The sequence below is a fragment of the Zootoca vivipara genome, chromosome 5 (assembly GCF_963506605.1).
Source record: "Zootoca vivipara chromosome 5, rZooViv1.1, whole genome shotgun sequence".
In the NCBI taxonomy this organism is placed as follows: Eukaryota; Metazoa; Chordata; class Lepidosauria; order Squamata; family Lacertidae; genus Zootoca; species Zootoca vivipara.
The window spans coordinates 51,292,118-51,313,439 of NC_083280.1; the positions used below are offsets into that span (position 1 = coordinate 51,292,118).

General features: G+C 39.4%; 1 protein-coding gene across 2 annotated transcripts in view; it reads left to right on the plus strand.

Annotated features, from left to right (window-relative positions):
* The window catches only part of ATRNL1 (attractin like 1), a 516,702-nt gene that overhangs the window by 143,785 nt on the left and 351,595 nt on the right, over positions 1-21,322 (plus strand). For both annotated transcript variants that reach the window (XM_060274774.1, XM_060274775.1), the window contains exon 20: positions 13,099-13,192. In XM_060274774.1, the coding sequence (XP_060130757.1) occupies positions 13,099-13,192 (94 nt within the window). The remainder of the gene's footprint in view (positions 1-13,098; positions 13,193-21,322) is intronic.

Genomic DNA, 21,322 nt, shown 5'->3' on the forward strand with positions numbered 1-21,322 from the left:
TAGGACATTTGATGGGACAAAGGTTCTATTTCTCTATGTACCTGTCATGTTCTCTCACAAAGAACCTTTGGATTGTTGCTGTGTAAGCTTTTTTTGAATTGCAAGGAATAGATGTCCCCAGTTCCCACCCCTCTCTGAGCTACAGTTTGCTGAACTTTTTGGGATGGAGCTATTGCACTCTTGTATCGACAGGTTGGCTGAGTGAGTTAGCTTGAAAACATGGAGAACATTTCTTAGGCATATTTAGACTTGATGATTTATAAAATCACAAGCTCTAGAGGCAGTGGACACATGTTTAGCACACTGTGGATGAGCCTCCATGAGCCAGAGGAAAGTATTCAACTCCCATCCGACTTGCTCCCCTTCTCTTCTTTTGTGGCTGAGAGCAAGACTTCTGTTAAGTTTACTTTCAGTTGCTAAGAATCTTAGCAATGTTATGCCTGAACCAGGAATCCTAGCAGCTAGGACCTAGCAGGTAGGTTAGTTTCTAAACCAGGCATCCCCAAACTGCGGCCCTCCAGATGTTTTGGCCTACAACTCCCATGATCCCTAGCTAACAGGACCAGTGGTCAGGGATGATGGGGATTGTAGTCCAGAACATCTGGAGGGCCACAGTTTGGGGATGCCTGTTCTAAACAAACCAACTTCAAATCATGGGTTATGAAACTGGCTTGTTTAATGGTCAACTCTGAATTACGGTGTAAAGATAAACAGAGGCTTCAGGAATATTCCAGGTATGGTTCTGATGTCCTTTTCAGTAGGATGAGCCAATTACAGTACTAGATCTTATCACGGGGTATTCCTTCTTCACTTGCTCAGTTTCAGATTACAGTGAAACTTCCTTGCATAACCTTGAAAACGAATGCAGTCTTCTCATCTGACCATTGTAAGAGGATGTGCGGAATCGCACACACTTCTGCATTTATAATGGAAAGTTCAAAATACTCATGAAAGGCTAGATCTTGAATCCACTGAAAATGCACAGAATTTTAACTGACATATTTCGTATGTGGCAGTTATGTCGATCTGTTAATTTACAGGACCCTTTAATCACTGAAGGTGTTAATTTGTTAATGGACTCTCCTGGCCTTTTGGCAATTTAAAATGTAACACTGGTTATGTGGACGTGCACATTTGATAAGCTAAAGCTAAATACATTGTGAAATATTCAAGTGAATGATTTATGGCTACCCTTATTGACAGTTTCACATTTTCTTGGTGTTTTATGAAGCTTTAAATAATTCTTAATAGTTTTCTTATTTCCTGAAGTTGACAAAATGTTCTTTTGCTCTCACTAGTTGCTGAATGGCAAAGTGATATATTAAAGCAGCTTTTATTCTTCAGGGAAGCATTAGCTATCTAACTAAATAAGCATACTGTCACCTTTACTGAATGATTAATGTAAAAATGACTAAAATCAATACATGAGCCCTATGAAATTACAAATTTTACTACTACTTTCTGGAGTTCTAGCTACATGCTATCTGAGAGTTCCCAGGACACATGAATTCTGAACTGGCATAAAAATTATGGTTAGAAATAGAAATGAAAGTTACATTGTTAAAAAAATTACATAGCTCTGGACACTTGCATATTTTATATTTCTAGAATAAATACAATATTTTTTTTAGGGATTTATAGTCTACTTTTTAAGGAAATCTTTCACAAAGCAGTTTAAAATATTTTAAAATGCAAATTCATAAACCATTAAAAACCATTAAAATGCATAGTCCAGAGTACAAAATTAAAATAGGAAAAGAATACTAATTTATTAATATTGCCCACCAATTTTCTCATAATAGCTTAATCTATCACCTGTACAGTAATTTCAGGGTTTCAATATAATGACTGCATATATGTTTGAATATTGGTTTCCCTCTCATAGTAAATAAATGAATCAATATGAGTTTAAAAATAATGTGTGGGTTGAAGTAGAGCCTGCTTTCATGGTGCCACACCCACTCTACTTGTTAACTAGTAAATGGTGTTTCTGTGTGCTCTGGCTTCATGGTGTTCCATTGTGCTAGATGGGTTTAGTCATGTTGGCCACATGACCCGGACAAACGCCGGCTCCCTCGGCCTGAAGTGAGATGAGTGCCACACCCCACAGTTGCCTTTGACTGGACTTAACCGGCCAGGGGTCCTTTACCTTTACCTTACCTTACTTGTTCATTGTACCCAGTTTGAATGTCTAAAAAGAGATTCAGTATGTTTGGGTATTATGCAGAAGTTTATTTATGGCAAGATTGAGAAGAAAAATAGTTGCTGTTATAATAAGACTATTCCTTGCCTTTAACCCGCCTTCCAAATAAAAATTTTCAACACTCAAGTAACACATTCAAAAGACATTTTATGTATTCTTCTGTCATATTTCCCTATTTTCAAGGAAGTTCCTGCTCTTATTTTGGTTAAGATGTATGTGAATGTACACTACTTTTGATCTAAATGTGTGCATTTTCATGCACAGGGAGATGAAAGAGTAGCATGACAATGCATAGCAAGTGAAGCATACATAGTAAGAGATGTGGGACGGAAAGAAAATCAACATGTAAGAGAGTTTGATTGGTTAACTTAACATTATTCTCTTAATGTCTGCTTTAGGGAATACTGTACCTTGTACCTCCATCTAAATGAAATAATTTCTAAATGAAAGAATCTCAAGAATGAAAGGTTTCTGTTTTCACCAATATTTTATTCACCATCAGTTTCATTTTCTTTAATTCTAGTGTTTCCACCTTGCAGTGATTTAGGACCAAAACAAATTAAGCACTTTTGTTTCTTAATTACAATTCTGACTAGCAACTTGTAACTAAAGCATCATGCTAACAACTTTGATTTTTAAGAGAATTGTAGCATCAAACGTGGATGCGTGCCTTGTTAACAATTTCTGAAAATCAGTTCATTTGAGGTTCTCTGTAACAAAGACTTCCTTCTGTGGGAAAAATAAGACTGAAACAGTTCTGGCTCAACTTCCTTTAAGTGGTGTGCATTATGTGCTAACTCAGCAACTTATCCCAAGAACACGGTGAACTCAGAGGCCCTGTAATTGATGACTACTTATTACTTCGATTGGTACAGAAGAGATCCAGCAGCTTGATTTATGTATCATCCTTTTATCTTTTTCATGCTCATTTGATAGTTTCCAAAGGATTAATGGTAATCTTATAACAGGTTGCATTTGATGTTAGTGATCAAGCCTTCCTACAAACTACTGGGTATTCTTGGTTGTGGCAATGAAATATTATGTTTGCTTGGATAAATTTTCTGTTTATCTTTATCTATTTTTCTCTCTGGTACAAAATTTCTTGGCATAGCAGACTTTTTTTTTAAGAGTTGGTTTCTTGACTTGTTCTTTTTCAGTCAGAAGCATGCTTCCATGAGTGGAAGTCTCTTTTGCATGCAGGAATTTTGCTGACAGCACAAAATTATTGCATGACCAAAGAGAAATGAAATTCAGATATGTACACAGTCTCTTGCCAAGGTCATGCACAATGGTTTCCAATAGTGGTTAATTAATGGAACAGAACCACTACAGAATTTATTTCACTCATGCATTTCTAGATCCAACTAGACTTTTTGTTCCTTATTATTTATATTTACATTGTAAATTTTTTGTTATTTATTGTTTTAGCATTTTGTATCCAGCTTTTCAAGTAAACATTTCACTCCTGCAAACTCTCTAACCAATTCCCCCCAATTCTCTTCCACTGCAGCCCTCTGTCCCATATTCAAGGTAGCTGTTACTCAAGGGAAGGGTTTCTTGTGGGGGGGGGGTAGCTGACTGCAGTAGGGGAAGTGAGTGGGAATTCTGTTTGCATGAGCACTCAGCTAACTTAGGTTTGCAGGAATTATAATGATTATAATGATGCAATTTCACCTTCTGATTACATGGCTTTAAAATTCTTCCACAATAATTCTGATGGGATGCCAAAGGCATGACATTTAGCAAGGATCCTACAATTCCTTCGAAAAATTATATATTAAACTATGCTTAAAAACTTGATCAGGCATACCCGTCAGATACTACTTAAGCTACATCACCCAGCTGCCTACATTGCAGATGTATAATGGATATGACTCAATCTGCACCTTGTGCCCTTGTGGCTAATGTAGTAGCTAGACACACACAATGACTTAACACTGGTATGCAGATTCCCCATCTCATGCCAACCTCTCCATTGCTCTTTACAAGTAGTAAGCTCTTCAGGAGGAAGTTCCTTAAGGACATTCTGGTTGAATCCATAGGTAAGCACAAGGTCTTATTGACACGCAAGAGAGAGGAAAAGAAACAAAATAGATGTTATTCACCTTATTTCTACAACCAATCCTTTACAATAGTAGGAAATTTTATTTTTATTTTTAAATGATGGTTCAGAGTGCAGCAATACCCCCCCCCCCAATATTCTCCCCTCTCAGAGCCCTGCATTAGCTAATGCTCTAGGAATCTTTGGAGGAGTCACTATTCTAACAAAACCCGAAGGAAAAGGTACCTACGTGCTGGTAGTTTTATTGGTAAATTAGAAATAGATATTAAAATGTGATCTCTTACTAGACTAACCAGTGGTCTTAAAGAGGATGCAAGCTTTTGAATTAAAATAACTCTTCACTAGCACAATAAAAATTCAAAACACTCACTCACAGAGGGAGAGAAGGAATGCATGAGTATTTGAGCAAAGGAGTTTCTGCCAAATATATGCTCTGTACTGCCAGTTCTCATTGGGTTTAGCAGTGTGCAAGATCAAACTCCTTTTCACAGAATGCTGTGAAGGAGATTCATTAAATTGTATTGACTAGGGGTTTTCTTAAGCCAAGACTGTGTCCCATATTAATTGTGCATTAAATGTCCTGGAACAATATTTTCGCACCCCTCAGCCTCAAATTCCATTTTTCTATGTGTACAACACATTTTTCATACTGAATAATATAGATTGAACAAAGAATGTGATATCAGAAAGAACTAAGGTTCTTCCAAAAGTTTAATTTGATTTTCTTTTTTTTGTTAATATTCACCATATGGTACTGGGAGAGTACAGTAATTTTTGACGCATGAAGCATAAGCCATGAAAATTGTGAACTTATAGTGTCAAGAGTTCATTAATTTTCAGATGGTATGATCAGTCATGCATAGCAGTATATCTCTTCATTGAATGACATTTAGTTCAGTTTACCCTAAGAAAGATTTATCTTTTGATATGCTTTTAGTTTAATTTTCAATGTTATATTCCCTGTTTGTTTAAGATAATAATCTTCTCTAGCAATAGACTATTTTAAGGTTTGATACAAGCCCCTATTTCTCTGTTTTTAATACCATTTTCTGATCTTGAAAGCTAACAAATGTGCATGCAACATTAGCATGGCCCTAGGGCTGTCTGGGAGAGTATGCACAAATAACAATAAACTTGCTGGGGGCCAAAAAACTTCCTAGACATCATAATACTCAGTGTTTTCCATTTGTAAAAAATGGAAGTATTCGTGAACTCCCTCGTGAGTGTTTTATTAGAGGTGTAACACCTCAAAAATTGTGCTAATTCTAGCAAAAACACTTCTAACTTTTTTCATAAATGTTCCAGAAATGTTTGCCTGGGCAAAACCCTATAAATCCACCTCCAATTTCACTTCAGTCAAAATTGAACACCAACAGAGTATTGTGCAAGATCTTGTGAGTAATGTAAGCGATCTCTGCGTTTTTAACACTTTCATTAGAATTCCTATAGATGTTTCATTTCAGCTGGGATTGTTCAAATTCTTCTACAATCTCACTTTACAGAGTTTGATGATTTAGTTTGTCATTTTCTTAATGACAATGGGTGATTATCAGGATTGCAATATACTTTACATATAAAGTGCTATTTGTTAACTTTCGAGGTAAATGGCTACACTTTATATTTATAACAAGACTATCTACAATGTGCAATAGCTTGTTATACCTTTAATCTTTTCAGACATCCCTTAGAATGTTCCAGTCTCCATAGTTTGGTTCAGTATGAGTATTGCCCTGAATGTTAATAAATCAGTGTAATATGCTGAGTTAATATAAATAGCATATATTTTATTAATGCATCTTGAGAGAGACACATTTAAACTATTCACAAATGCATTTAAAAATTATTCATGTACACCCCTTTGTGTGTAATAATCCAAGGTAAACAAATAACCTGTGTAGTGAACTCATTTTGAAACGGAAATTCCTTTTCAGCAGTACTTGAAATAATGGTGAAAGCAACCACTGCATTTTAAATTAAATTGCTTAAAATGTGTACTTCATGAAAATGTTTGTGGTTATTCTGTTGTCAGCATAAGGAACTACATTTTTTATGCTGAGCCAGCAAGCAAGAAACAATCACACCACAGGGTTATTATTAAATAAGTTTTATATGGGGTAATTTTACTGCATGGATTTTTTTTTAGTAAATTATATTGTCTTCAAAGAACCTTTATTTTCTTCTTACAATCTCCATATTGCATACAACAGTATGCACATATTTATTTGCCCTAAATACCATGGGGTCACGAAGAGTCGGACACGACTAAACGACTAAACAACAACAAAAAAGCATTAAAATTTCTTGCTGCCTCAAAGACGTTTCATGAATGAATGAATGAATGAATGTGCTGGTACCTAGTTGCTGCTTTTAAAGGATTATTTTGGGCAGTGACCACTATTTGTCTGAATTTTTTTATTGCTGTGATGAAAATTTGTGTGTATACACAAATGTTACTTTTACAGTGAGCTAGTAATAATATATTAAGCAGATGCTTGTTCAGAAGGAGGTACAGTAGTGCCTCGCTAGACGAATTTAATTCCTTCCAATGGTCAATTCGTCCTACGAAAAATTCGTCTTGCGAGGCACCGTTTCCCATAGGAATGCATTAAAAGTTAATTAATGCGTTCCTATGGGCACCAGGGGACTGGCGGCACTTGCTCGCTTGGCTCGGGAAGGCAGGCAGACAGGCGGCAACAGCCCCAGAGCCTTGCCGGGCTGTTGCCGCCCGCCTGCCTGCCTTCCCTGAGCCAAGGGAGCAAGTGCCGCTGCCGACGGCAGTCCCCGAGCTGAAGCGCAGCGGCCACTTGGCTCGGGGAAGGGCGCTTTCTCAGGGAAGGCAAGCAGGCAGGCGGCAACAGCCCGGGGAAGCTCGGGGGCTGTTGCCGCCCGTCTGCCTGCCTTTCCCGAGCAAGCGGCTGCTGTGCTTCGGCTCGGGGAAGGACGCTTGCTTGGGGAAGGCAGGCAGGCGGCAACAGCCCCGGAGCTTCCCCGGGCTGTTGCTGCCTGCCTGCCTGTCCTTGCTGTCGGCGGTGGGGGGAGAGGAATGAACAGAGAGAAAGGGCAGCTTTCTCTCCGTTCGTTCCTCTCCCCCCCACCGCCGACAGCAAGGAAAGATCCCGGGATCTGTCCTTGCCGGCGGCGGGAGAGGAACGAAGGAAAAGAAAGGGCTGCTTTCTCTTCCTTCGTTCCTCTCCCCCTGCTGCTGAGCGTGCACAGATCCCGGGGTTCAGAGAAGCGCTGAACCCCGGGATCTGTCCTTGCTGTTGGCGGCAGAGGGAGAGGAACAAAGGAAGAGAAAGGGCAGCTTTCTCTTCCTTTGTTCCTCTCCCCCCGCCCGACAGAGCCGGCATCTGATGGGGGTTCAGAAGCCCTGTCAAATGCCGCTCTGTTGAGCTAGGCGGGGTGGGGGGGTGGGGGGAAGCGCTAGTTCCCCTTTGTATTCCGCTGATCTCTGCCGGTTGCCCCTCACTGCTCGCGGCAGCCGGCAGAGACCAGCGGAACACAAAGGGGAACCAGCTGCAGCACGGGAAGAAGGCAAAGGAAGATCAGCTGACAGGCGCTGACAGCTCATCTTCCTTTGCCTTCTTTCCACGCTACAGCTGGTTCCCCTTTCGCTAGAGGAATACCCTGTAGGTTTTGTGATCAGAGATTTTTATGGCCACACTTCGCAAGACGAAGTGGCGGCCATAGAAAACCTCGTCGTCTTGCGAGGCAACATCCGATCGCAAAACCCATTCATCTAGCAAAAAATTTGTCTAGCAGGGCATTCATCTAGCGAGGTACCACTGTATAGAGTGGTCAAATGTGATGCAGAGCCAGTTCAGATATAACTGTCATATTAATAACACATAGTGATTTTATTTCAGAACCAATAGTCATTGGGGATGGTTGGATATCACCTGAGATCTACCTGCCATATCGGTCACATCAGTTATTGATTATCGTAATCTTAAATCTGGGTGGTGTTCCTTCCCAAATTCTTGGCCAAATGTTATGTGACTCAGGCAAAGTCCAGGTGAGAAGTTGAGTACTGAAGCTTTGTGGTGCTTGACTGTTTGCTATCCATGATAGTGCCCCAAAAACTTAATTGTATGTAAGTAGGTAGTCCATTTTGCCCAGCTTTTGGTGCAGGAATAGAAGACAATAATCACTACCCTTACAATGAAAATCATTCAGTATGTTTACTAGTTCAGTGTAATTGCAAATAGCTATTCTACAATTTGAGGTTCTTTAACTATCTGGCTGTCTTTTAATCATTTACTATAAAATCAAGCATTTAAGCTTTAGGTTGTGGTAAATTAAACAGTACACATTGCTTATATTAAAAGCTTGTAATTTCTTGTGCATTTGTCAAGGGCAGACAAGTGGAAAAAAGAAACACATACTTGCAAACATAATGAAGTGTAGTGTATGTTTCTCACTAAATGTGCTATAAAAACATGCCATTGCTGCTCCTGCATTTTTACGTTAACAGGAATATTTATATTGATGGCATCTGAAGAGGATTTTACACTATTTAGTGTTAGACTTGCCCTGTTAATATATGTCATTTCATTAGCAATTTAAACTATTCTGGAATCTGTTTATTTATATAACTGGAAGCAATAAAGCTGCCAGCTGGAGCTGCAACAAATATTTATTTTGCAATGTAGAGGGTGGCATTTAACTACCATGTCCCATCAGTGCAAGGATTTCCATTTGCGCAATGGGACTTTCACCCCCCTCCTTGAAAACGGCCATAGCTCAGTGGTAGAACATCTGTTTTGTATGCAAAAGATCCCAGATTCAATCCTTGACATCTCCAGGTAGGACTAGGATGGTACCCCATTTGAAACCCTGGAGAGCTGTTGCCAGTCAGTGGTCAATACTGAACTTCAAAGTTGTGACAAATCATAGTTAGCAGCTTCATCCTAATGCAACTAGGTATAAATTGTGTCAATCAGGATCACAGCTAGGTGCTGTTTCAATTGCAAATTATGGGACAAAACGACAAATGATGGTTTTGTCACAAATTAAAAACTAGCTGCTTCTAATCTCTTGGAGGAGGAGGGAACCTGCAAGCCTCAGGCTTGCTACAACTCATTTGTGATCCTTGGAATTAAGCCTGTATCTCTTCTTTCACTTCAGTCATTATTTCCTCAGTTTTTACAAGCCCTGCAAATGTCCCTTTTCCTCCTCCCTCACCATCTGCTTCTCCCTCCTTAGTGCCAGCTTGTGTGCTGCAGCTGAAGAAACGTTTTGTTCATTGGCCTTTTTAGATTCATTTAGCTGGAAGTACAAATCATTAGATAAATTAATGACTATCAGGAGAGGAAGGTAGGGGGTGGTTCTGGAGAGCTGAGTGGAGGGCAGAGAGATAAGTGAGCAGAGTCCAGGGGTGCAAAATTTCTGCCTCCTGCTGCCATTCCTAATTTTGTGTCATGATAGAGTGATTCTGAGAGGCACTGTACCTGTAAATACCAGTCACAATGGAATGACAGAACTAGAGGGCTATTGCCATCATGTGTTGTATGTGGGCTACTAGAAAGCATTTGGTTGGCTACTATGAGAAACAGGATAGTTGTCTAGATAGACCTTTGGTCTGATCCAGCAGGCATAATTTTATTTCTAAGTTACCCAATTAAAGGTGTTTTTTTATATATAGCTTAAAAGGTGCCCTGAATAAAGAGACAGCAGTTATTTGGTTTTTGGTTTTTAAACAAGTTAACTTCCTGGACCTTGTAAGAATTTTGTATGCCTATGGCTAGTACATTTAAGTAGCAAATGTTGTGTGCACAGTTGTGACGGAAGCAGAGTTTGATGGTGCAATATAGGCAAAATTTCACCAGTGTCAGGGACTGGGCAGAGGAGGAATGGTGGAGACCGCCTCCCTAGCCTGACCCTTCTAGAGAAGAAGTTTGGAATTATAAAATTACAACAGGGGGTTGAGGGAGGGCACAGCTCAGAGGAAGATGAGGGGAATAGTTGGGAAATAATGGGAGAAGAGGAGGAGGCGGAGCTGGAGCCGTTGGCTGACATGTTATCACTAGAAAGCATTCCAGACCCACCATCTCCAAGAACCAGGCAAGCTTTAAAAGTAAGAGAGCAAAGAGCTCGAAGACAGATGGCCCTAAGCGGCAACTGTAGAGGGGGTGGTGCTGTTGACGAATGAGAAAATGGGAGAGAAGGGGGTGGAGATTTACTCGGGACAACACTATTATTCCAAGAGGCTGCAGCCTCTCTTTGCAAGCCTCTCTTTGCAAATATTGAATAAAAAGCAGATGGTAAGGACTTTTCCTTGTCTGATCCATTCCTGGCAACTTGCCAGCTGTGGGGTATGGTTCCTCTGCTGTCTGACAACCAGAGAGATATAGCTCTCAGTATGCTGAGCTAGAACTTCACTCTGATTGGCTGTAGGTACAGGTAGCCAGAAGTGGGTGGAGACATTACTTTGAGAGGGAAAATCAGTTCCTGGGATTCAGCTCAATAACAGCATAACCTCTGAGCTGTGTAAAATCTGCCCTGAGGGAAAATTTTAGCCAGAGAAGGCAGTCTCTGAGCTGGGGGTTAGCTTAAAGGACAGTGGTTATTGTCTTTAAAGAGTATACAAACACGCAACAGCCAGGAAGCTGTATTTTGGGAGACGAGAAGTGGAGTTGTGAGGGAATGCTCTACTTAAATTCCAATTCAGTAGGAAGGGAAAATAACTTCTAGTGAGAGAAGAATAATTCCAAACCTGTTAGGGAGTGTGCGCTGGTCCCCCGGTCTGTTATACTAAGTAAGTATAGCCTCAAGGTTGGGAATCTCAAGAACAATAGGCAGGTTAGTACTCGCCCGGCAGAAAGTACTGGCCTGCTTCAGAACCCACAGGTTGTTGAAACCTAAACGGACACATCTGATAAGTTTAAATGACTGAAGTAAATCTCAGCTGTACACTTATCATTTTACCATCTTACTGAAAAGCCTGTGACATTTACTGAATTCATAGGGGAAAAAATCATAGAATTGTAGAGTTGGAGGGGACTACAAGGGTAATCTAGTCCAACCCCCTGCAATGCAGGAACCTTTTACCCAACATGGGGCTCGAACCTATGGCCCTGAGATTAAGGATCTTATGCTCTACCGACTGAGCTATCAATATATATAATTTACTGATTCTTTAAAGACTTCCAACTCCTGACAGACCACTTTTTACAGTTCTTGTTGTGAAATAAATCCTTTTTCAAAGTGCCAGTTTTTTTAAAAAAGGGGGTTGGCAGTATTAAATAAAGGCACACTGCATCTGTTCTAGGTCTGAGTTATATAGCCAAGAGACAATATTTCTGGGAAGGTGGGACAGTAGTTTAAGCCAAGCCTAAGAACTACACATGCTACCACAAGCATGTGTAGTTCTTAGGCTTGGTTCCCCAGTATTGACCTCAAATAAGGGGAAAAGGTGCAGGGTCTGCCTCAGCAGTCATAACTGTACGAGGAATATGATATACTGCTCTGGAAGGGTATGCGTGGCTAATGAAAAAAAAAGTTCTATTTGGTCAGTCTTGCTTAGTATGTGTTTCTGCTCTATCTAATATAGAAATTCGGTGCATGCTTTGAAAGATGGCCTCATCATCATTCATCAAAAATCTTTTAGTTTATGATTGATATTTGAACTCAATATACAGATATGAGGAAGCATGCCTTATTAGAGAGAAGCTCATGCTGCTGATGGATTTTCAGATCATGCATAATGCACTAGTATCTAGTAATAATACTAATATTGCATTACAAAGAGATGGTTCTTTTCATCTGATATATTCTCTGTCATTACCTGTTCTCGTCAAACCTTGCACACTTCCATACAAGCGGGCTCTGCCAGTGATTTAGCAACATACTCAACATTGACATAGGTCACAAATATCATTGCCCTGAGTTCCTTCATAAATTTGCACGGTGGAAAGTACCTCATAATTGGTGTTACACAGTTAATTGAAGTCAGAATTTAGATAAGTTCTGAAACCATAATTGCTCACAGTGATAAAAAACTAGTTCCTCAACATCAATTGAGGATATTTCTTTCCTCCTCATTGGCATATGTGCCACAGCAATCCTTTGGTTAGTGCTTTGACTCCTTTGGTTCTTCATGATTTGCTTTGTTTCTAGGGATATATATTTGGAATGATGCAAGTGTTGAAAAGAAATAATTTGTTTGGGAACCTTTGATATGTCTTGTTTTCTTCAAATTCCACATGTGTTCTAGTGGATTACTTTTTATAAAATTACCAAATTGCACAGATTCTCTCTCCACTATGTACACATACAAAAAGAAAGAGAATGGAGCTATATTCTGGAGCATCTTAAGAGGGAAATGTATGAGTACTATCTGCCTATAGTACACCTGTTTTCATTGGATCCATCTTTCAATTTGGTGATTTCTAACAAGATTTATAACGTTTTAGGTTTGGGGAGAGGTGATAGAGGGTTACTCAGAGTGCCACACTGTGGGGATATTTTCATATATGGGGCTCAGGTACAATCCACAATAACCGATACCAATTTTTGTTTTTTTAAATGCCTATAATTCTGTGTACAGTTCATTTCATTGGTCAATAAGCACCGACAACAAGAAAATATTAAAACACCATGATACAAAGCACAGTGCAAGATGACAAATACAGCAGTTCCAAATCTCTGTGAATTCCTTGCAAGGTTTCCGCTACTGAATTTATTTTAATTTTATCAAATGTATTACCAGTCAGAAAATTAGTCTTACCATTACCTCTAGCTAACATATTAAATAATTATCAAAGTATGTTATTCTGTATACAAAGCTACACTGGAATGAGAGACTTCAGCAGTTTCCTCTTTGTTTTTATAGCTTGCACATGCAGTGGACATGCAAATATTTGTCACATGCAAACAGGAAAATGTTTCTGCACAACTAAAGGGATCAAAGGAGATCAATGTCAACTGTGAGTACAAGTACTCAAGCTCTCAGTCATTTAAATGTATATTTAAAATACACTTATCAGCAAATTTTTGGTGGGATGTTGATCCATAAAGAGATTTCACTATTTTTTCAGCCCTTCTGATAACTGTTTTTCTTTTAGAGAAATAATGTTGCATTTTTAAAAAGAACTTTGCAAATAGTAATGAGCTATTTCAAGTATTAGATATAGGGAAAAGTTAGATATACGGAAAAGTTGGCTGTAGGCTGCATTTTATTTGGATGTGGAATCCAAATCAATTGTTCTATTGTATAAATTATTCTCTATAAAACATTCAGATATTTTATTTTGGGAACAAGTTGGTAATTCTTCATATCCCCCCCCAAATAATAAGATACTGAAATGAGTTTGCTGGTCTTTTGCCAGTAAATGAAATCATTGTTACCAGGTGCTTACGTCTGAAGTGTTTTAATTCTTAATGCCATACTGTAAAAGCTCAAATAAATCCGATAATGCACAACACTTTGCACTGAATCTCATAATTTTGTTACTTCATTAAGCAAGAAAGATGTAACTAATGGTCTTGGAAACTTCCGTATTACATTGGGACTTCTTCAAAGACGTATTGAAATACGTAATTCCTGTGTTCCTTATCAATAGAAAAAGTTCTACCTGCTATTTATTAACAATTTAGGAGAAGCTAAAAGTGGCGCTGTGGGTTAAACCACAGAGCCTAGGGCTTGCCAATCAGAAGGTCGGCGGTTCGAATCCCTGCGACGGGGTGAGCTCCTGTTGCTCAGTCCCTGCTCCTGCCAACCTAGCAGTTTGAAAGCACGCAGTTCAAGTAGATAAATAGGAACCGCTCCGGCAGGAAGGTAAACGGTGTTTCCGTGTGCTGCTCTGGTTCGCTAGAAGCGGCTTAGTCATGCTGGCCACATGACCCGGAAGCTGTACGCCGGCTCCCTCGGCCAATAAAGTGAGATGAGCGCCGCAACCCCAGAGTTGTTCGCGACTGGGGACTCTTTACCTTTAACTTTAACTGTTGCTACAATTGGAATTTGTAATTGGGATCCCTATGGTTTTCCCAGCCCCTTTTCTTCATCAATATTTTTTGCAATACTGCTTCCAATAGCTAAGACATGATGTGTGTGAGGAAATGTTCACAGAGGAACCCAGCTGAACTCCCCTGCTGCTCATTGTCTCGTGGTGATGATGTTTCATAATGCAATGGCTTCATTAGAACATTTAAGGTTTTTGGGGTATCTAGAAATGTTACCTCTTTGTCAAGGTAAGATAAGATAAGATAAGATAATCTTTATTGTCATTGTCCCCTTGCGGGAACAACAAAATCACTCAGTTACCACCACTCAAATAAAGCTCAGATATTCCACATAATCCAGAATTACTACAAAACACTAATTAAAACAATGCAACACGATACAATATAATAAGTAAAATAAGATGACTTCAAAGTCGAGACTTTCCATTTAAGGCCAAAATCACTCTAGAGAAGAAACTGTTCTTGAGACCTCTCGTTCTTGCCTGCATTGTTCTATATCTCTGTCCTGATGGTAGGAGCTCAAAGAACTGGTGACCAGGGTGCGTTGGATCTCCCGATATGTCTAGTGCTTTTCTATGGCACCTAGTGGTATAGATTTGTTCCTAGGTGGAGAGTGAGCAGCCAATAATGCTCTCTGCTGTTTTAATAATTCTGCACAGCCCTGCTCTATCCTGAGAAGTACAGCTTCCGTGCCACACACATATACCATACATGAGCTCACTCTGTATGGTACAGTGACCGGAATGCATACGTAGCCAGTCTACATGAGGGTGGTTGTAACCCTGGCTTGCTGTGTTAATTACTCAGTTTGAGGGTAATTAACACAGCAAGCCAGGGTTTGGTCAAAATGCAGGGTTCACAGCACAAAATGAGCACCAAACTTTGGCAACATTTTGGAGGGTATCAAAAATTTTGGGATTACACATTAATGAAGCTAGATAATAGTACACCTCCAGTACTAAATTACTCCTGTGTCAAGGTGTAATCATTATTATGTGGACTTCTCCAGATCCCCTCTATCTGGTTTTCATTTCCAATCCTCTTTAGCAATTTCATGTATCATATTTATATACAGTACATTTTATATATCTTAACCCTGCTTATGAATTCTTCACATTCCTACCTCCCCCCTTCCCCCCCAGGCTGCCCCCTGCCACCAGAAGGCTCCAGAGTGAAGAATAAGAGAAGGGCAATCCTTTTTTTATATATCAAGCCTCCCCCCCTCCCCCCATCCTAAAATCCCCTCTGCCACCAGAGATTCCAGGATGGGTAAGATGGACAGGGGCCGGAGGCCTTTCAACTGATCCAACATTTCATATTTAACCTAATCCAATTTATACCTTATATTCTATATCAACTTTTAAAACACGAAATATTTTCTCTGTCAGCCTATAAATTCTTCCAAATATCTCAATGATTTCCAAAAATTAATTTTAATTTGTTGTTGTTTAGTCGTTTAGTCGTGTCCGACTCTTCGTGACCCCATGGACCATAGCACGCCAGGCACTCCTGTCTTCCACTGCCTCCCGCAGTTTGGTCAAACTCATGTTCGTAGCTTCGAGAACACTGTCCAACCATCTCGTCCTCTGTCATCCCCTTCTCCTTGTGCCCTCAATCTTTCCCAACATCAGGGTCTTTTCTAGGGAGTCTTCTCTTCTCATGAGGTGGCCAAAGTATTGGAGCCTCAGCTTCAGGATCTCTCCTTCCAGTGAGCACTCAGGGCTGATTTCCTTCAGAATGGATAGGTTTGATCTTCTTGCAGTCCATGGGACTCTCAAGAGTCTCCTCCAGCACCATAATTCAAAAGCATCAATTCTTTGGCGATCAGCCTTCTTTATGGTCCAGCTCTCACTTCCATACATCACTACTGGGAAATTTTAATTACACAATAATAATATTTTTTTTAACTATTCATAATTTTTACACCCCCTCCGCAGCTGCAGATTCAATTTCTTTCTTTAACAAAAAGCCATAAAATCGTAATCTATCCAATCCAAATTCTAACCGGAATTATCTATCCATCCAGAAATACGATTTAATTTTTCACCCCACTCCCATTCTCCAATGGTTCAATGCCCTATCATCAAATTTCTCTCCCTACCACCTTCCAAACCAACCTTTGATTTTGCCCTCAGCATTGTCCTTTCCCATTTTCAGATCTTCTTCCCGTCTCAGCCAAAATACAACTTCTCTCCTCTGAATGAAAGCGCAGTCCTTCAATATTTCTTTAACCATTATATCCTCCTCTCCAAGATCCACATCTTTCTCTTTCCCATCATTTTCCATCTCTTTTTCTTCTGTCTCCTCCTTTAAGTCCATGAGGCATTCCCTTAATTTCTGCGTTTCATAAATACATGCTTTAATTTCCTGTCTGTTTTCCACAATTAAGTTCAACACAGTCTGGTAAAGGACCTCTGTTATGTCTCATATCTTTCCGGTTTGAAGGTCGTGGCATGCAAAAACAAGAAAGGGGGGGGGGGAGAGACTTCTCTCCAACTCAGAATCGAAAGTTATTTCCCCTTAGGTTTTTAAATTGTCCATAATTCCGATCTTCATTTAGATTCTTCCAAAATTTATTTCTTTTTTCCTTATAGCTTAATCCTTGTTTCACTTTATGCCACTACCGTGGCTTCACATAGCTGGATAAGAAACGGAGATTGAAAATATCCTTTCATTGTGACGTCACAATGCTTTTCCGCAGCGCTGAACCGGGGTGTTACTTTGAAGTCAAAATCAGCAATTTTACAGGGATTTAAGATACAGTTAAATTATTCCCCCCTTCCCCTGCTTCTAGGGGGAAGATTAAGGTCTGATCTTTGGAAGTTCTCACTTTTAAAAATAGATTCCTGGCTTCGGTACACGTTCTTGCTTCCGAAGTCTCTCAGTGGGTAGGGACCGGCTTCCGTTTTTCAAATCCCTCCCATGGCCCAATTTTTCTTCCAATTATGCCCAAATATCAATGGTAGTCATGGTACAGTTCTTTTCATGAAATTTCCCTTAGAATAATTGAACGCTGGTGCCAAGCAGTCCCACAGCTTCGTGCCGTCAAAGGGAACACACATCTCCTGTAGGCTTTTGTGCCTGGAATGTTACAAGGGCAGTGCCAAATATCTAATGTGGACATAACAGTAAGAAGCTGCTTGGTACATTTTTTATGGGCAAGGGCCAAGGACAGCTGGTTGCAGGCCAAGCCCAATACAGAGGGGAGTTTGGCTCACCTTGTAATGGGCTTCTGAACTTGAGTGCTAAAGTCCCAACAGTTCCGTTCTGCAGCTACAGCCATCGTGTCCAAGTTGGAAGAGCTCATCCTACTTAATTTGTCCCATACAGCTGTTACAAGCAAACTTTTAACCTGTGCAAGACACACTTGTATAAAATGAATCAGGAGAACTGCATTATTGTTCTCTGTTCAGAAAAATTGACTTGTTTTTTTTTAATACCCTGTTTCTCATATTTTAAGACATACCCATAAAATAAGCCATAGCAGGATTTTTAAGCATTCAAGGAATATAAGCCATACCCCGAAAATAAGACATAGTGATAGGCGCAGCAGCAATGCCGGCCGCAGCAGGAGGAGGAGGAAAAAAATAAGACATCCCTTGAAAATAAGCCATAGTGTGTTTTTTTGAGGAAAAAATAAATATAAGACATGTCTTATAATATGAGAAACACGGTAGCAGCTGGAGACTACAACTATTTTTTAAATTAGAATTTTAATTAACACTACTTAGGAAATACAGTGTTTACGGTTTAGTGTTTGTTACAGAGCTTGATCCTTTCTTTGTGCTCTTCCTCTCTTCCTCTCTCTTCCCCCCATACTGCCCCAATCTCCATCTGTACTTTCACAGTCAAGAATGCTTCTAAGCAAGTGCACATATGATTGTAACCTTAATTTGTTAAAAGCAGGGCAATCAATGGATTAAACTACGTATGTAATGTGTTGATAGTTCAAATGAGAATATTAATGTGTGTGTGTGTGTGTTTCTTCTAAAGGCACATCACATACAAAATGATGTTCAAAATTATGAAGGCACTAACAGTCATTTTCAATGTTAGTTAATGTTATATTTGTTATGTTTTGCACTACTGCTGTTTTGACCATGAACTATATACAATACATGCTCAAATACTAGTAAACTGTAGCTAAGAATATAAATTGTTTCCCAGTTGTTGGGCAGGACATTGTGCAATCTCAGCAGCAAGGCTATAAATCTGTTATTACTAAAGTAAGGATTTCCATGAAAATTTCAAACTTTAGCTGTTCACTGTGTAAGTTAGATTTATATTCCTGTCAAGAATTGTATTGATTACAAAGTCATACCTGCAGGGCAGAACATTGCTCCTCCCATCCCTCCCTCTCTAACTGTTCACAGTGTGCAGTGAATACTGTGCCCTATGAAGAGACTTTTTAAAAATCAGAGAGGCTGTATAAAACAAATTATTTTACACTGGAAGAGGCTGCAGAAGTCTAGAGGGAGAAAAATATGCTTATCCCTTTCAAGACATGAATGCATTCCTTTCAGAAGTGACTGGTTTTTCATTTCTAGTTTAGAAAAAATAAAATAAAATTAAGAGTAATAATGTTAAATAATGTTTTTAATTACTGTATTGTGATTTGTCATATAAGGGCTGTCTAAATTAACAAGGCATATTGCTTAATCCTATTGGATTTCTGAGCTCAACTGCTAGTACACAGTATCCTTTGACACCAATAACACTATTGCCTGAACATGACAAACGCCATATGAATGATGCTGAACACTGCTTCTGCCTTGTGACACTCCAACCATGTCTTATGCTAACAGTAGCTAAGAAGCCATGCTGTGGTTTGAGCTCTGAGATATACAACAAGCAAACCTTGATTTATAGGTCTTGTCAGCTTTTGTTTCCCATCTGCTCAGCATTCATGAGTTCATGCCAATCCCCACAGCACTCAGTGTGTGGACCATAAGTGTGGGCTGTCAATGGTCTGTCGAACTGTGGTTTCAGATCCTAGTTCTCATTGTCGCAAACAATTATCTTCTCTGGACAGGCTTAGGTTTAGACATTAAAACAAATCATGCTTAAGCAAAGCGCAGCCTCCATGTGGGAGTTACAACATTTCTGAACAATTTAACATGATTCAGGTTGATCATGTGAAGTCCCTAGCCCAATTCAAGCATGCTGCTCACATATACAGCTTACACATGAACAAAACATGTCAAAATACTGGAGACTTAGAAAGAGCAGCAAAGGAGCTGCCAGTACAGCTCTCCTGCATTTGCTGCCTGAAGTCATCATCTCACTTGACCTAATAGTAGGGCAAGTGTTATTCTGCAGAAAAAGGCAAGGGAGATAGAAATGGGAAAGTGTTTTGAAATAAAAGCAAGTGGCATATAGAGGGATTGAATAATGGTAAAGGCAGGCCAATTAGAGCAAGTGAGGTGTGGGACCATGCTAAATGTTTTACTGTGGATATTTGGTGCAAAAAGTAGCACTTTAACATGTTCGTTAAAGTGCTGAGTCTCAACATGAATTAATAGAATATGAAAAAAATAGAATAGACAGATTTTCTAATGAAACCTGAATTCTAATTAATTTCTTATAACAGAAATAAAGAGAAAGTTTATCTCCTCTCCAAGCCTGCACTGTATATTTGGGTGCCCACCTTCTTGTCCCAGAATATGTGGCTAAACAGCACCTAATTGATGCTCCCTTCAGTCTCTGTTTATTGTAGAGTTCGAACAGTGGATAACAAAATGTTTCTATGCTACTATACTTTTGTTATGAAATAACAAAATATGATTTACTTATCATTCAGTTGAATTTTCATATTAGAAAGAGCATGTGTGCATTTTGTGATGATGATTGCCAAAAAACAATGTTTATCATTGATTAACCAGATTGGACATGACAGAGCAAAGGGTAGCCAGTGTTAAGCCAGCTATTGCTTAACTGGCAGGAAGGATAATGCACAATAATTCTAACTTTCCTAGATATTATCAATTGCAAAAATAAATAATTCTGTTTCTCATTATACAGAAACACCAAATTAGTTTATACACTGCCCACCCCTTCCTTTGCACACCCATTTAATGCCATGGAAGTTCTTCTAGAAATTAAGTCAAGCCAAGTCAAGTCCAGCGGCAGTATAGAGATATTTAATTCAACTGGAGTAGTTTTTCTTTCTTGAAAAATGTGTGTCTTTTTTTGTTAATGGCACTGTTAAATCTCAAACAATTAAAATGAACAGCCAAGGCCCTGTCATATCCCCTTTACTTGGCAATTTATCAAGCAAGAAACACTTTCAGGTTTATTTCAAAGGAATTTTGAATAATCATTGTGATTGTTTGCATTTTTCTGATCTGCATTCTGTACATAATCTCTGCTTCCTGGGTATTTGTCATAAATGTAGGACACTAAAGTTGTGCAATAAGGACACATGGGAGTTGAAAGTGCATGATACAAATGTATAAAAGTATGAATGAATGAATGCATCCAGCCAAGCAACTGAACAGTGAATGAAACTGGAAGAGAAACAGGGGCCGTTACAGGTCTATCACTAGTCCTCAAGACTATAAAAATTGTTGTTAAAAATTCCAAATTATAAGATGTTTTCAGCTGAGCAAAGGTCCCAGGCTTCTTTAAAGTGCCCATTTTGATTGATGAACATGGGTCCCCCATGCCACTTAATGCAAATATTCATCTCTTATAAAAAGCTCATGTGGCAACGTCAGAATGTGGAGGAAGAACTTTCTGAAGGAATGGCTGGAAATCGTGGTATCTGTGTGCTTTAACTGACATTCTAACAATCTGTATCAAGCTTGTTTAGTCTCATAACCAGTTTGTAATTGTTGGGGGATATCGTGCTCAGTGGAAAATGCAACAGAAACACAGTAACAGCTATGTCCCTGTGGGTGTACTCTGGGGTAGCTAGCATGGTAATCTCCAGAAGTTTCTGGGACTACAGATCTAATCATCCTTGATGATTGGCCATGCTGGTGGGCGCTGATAGATGATGGCATCAAGCAACGTCAGAAGGGCAACATGTGGACTACCCTTGCTGTTTGCTGCCTAAATGGGCTGTAATTCTTTTGAGTGCTATGCATGAAGTG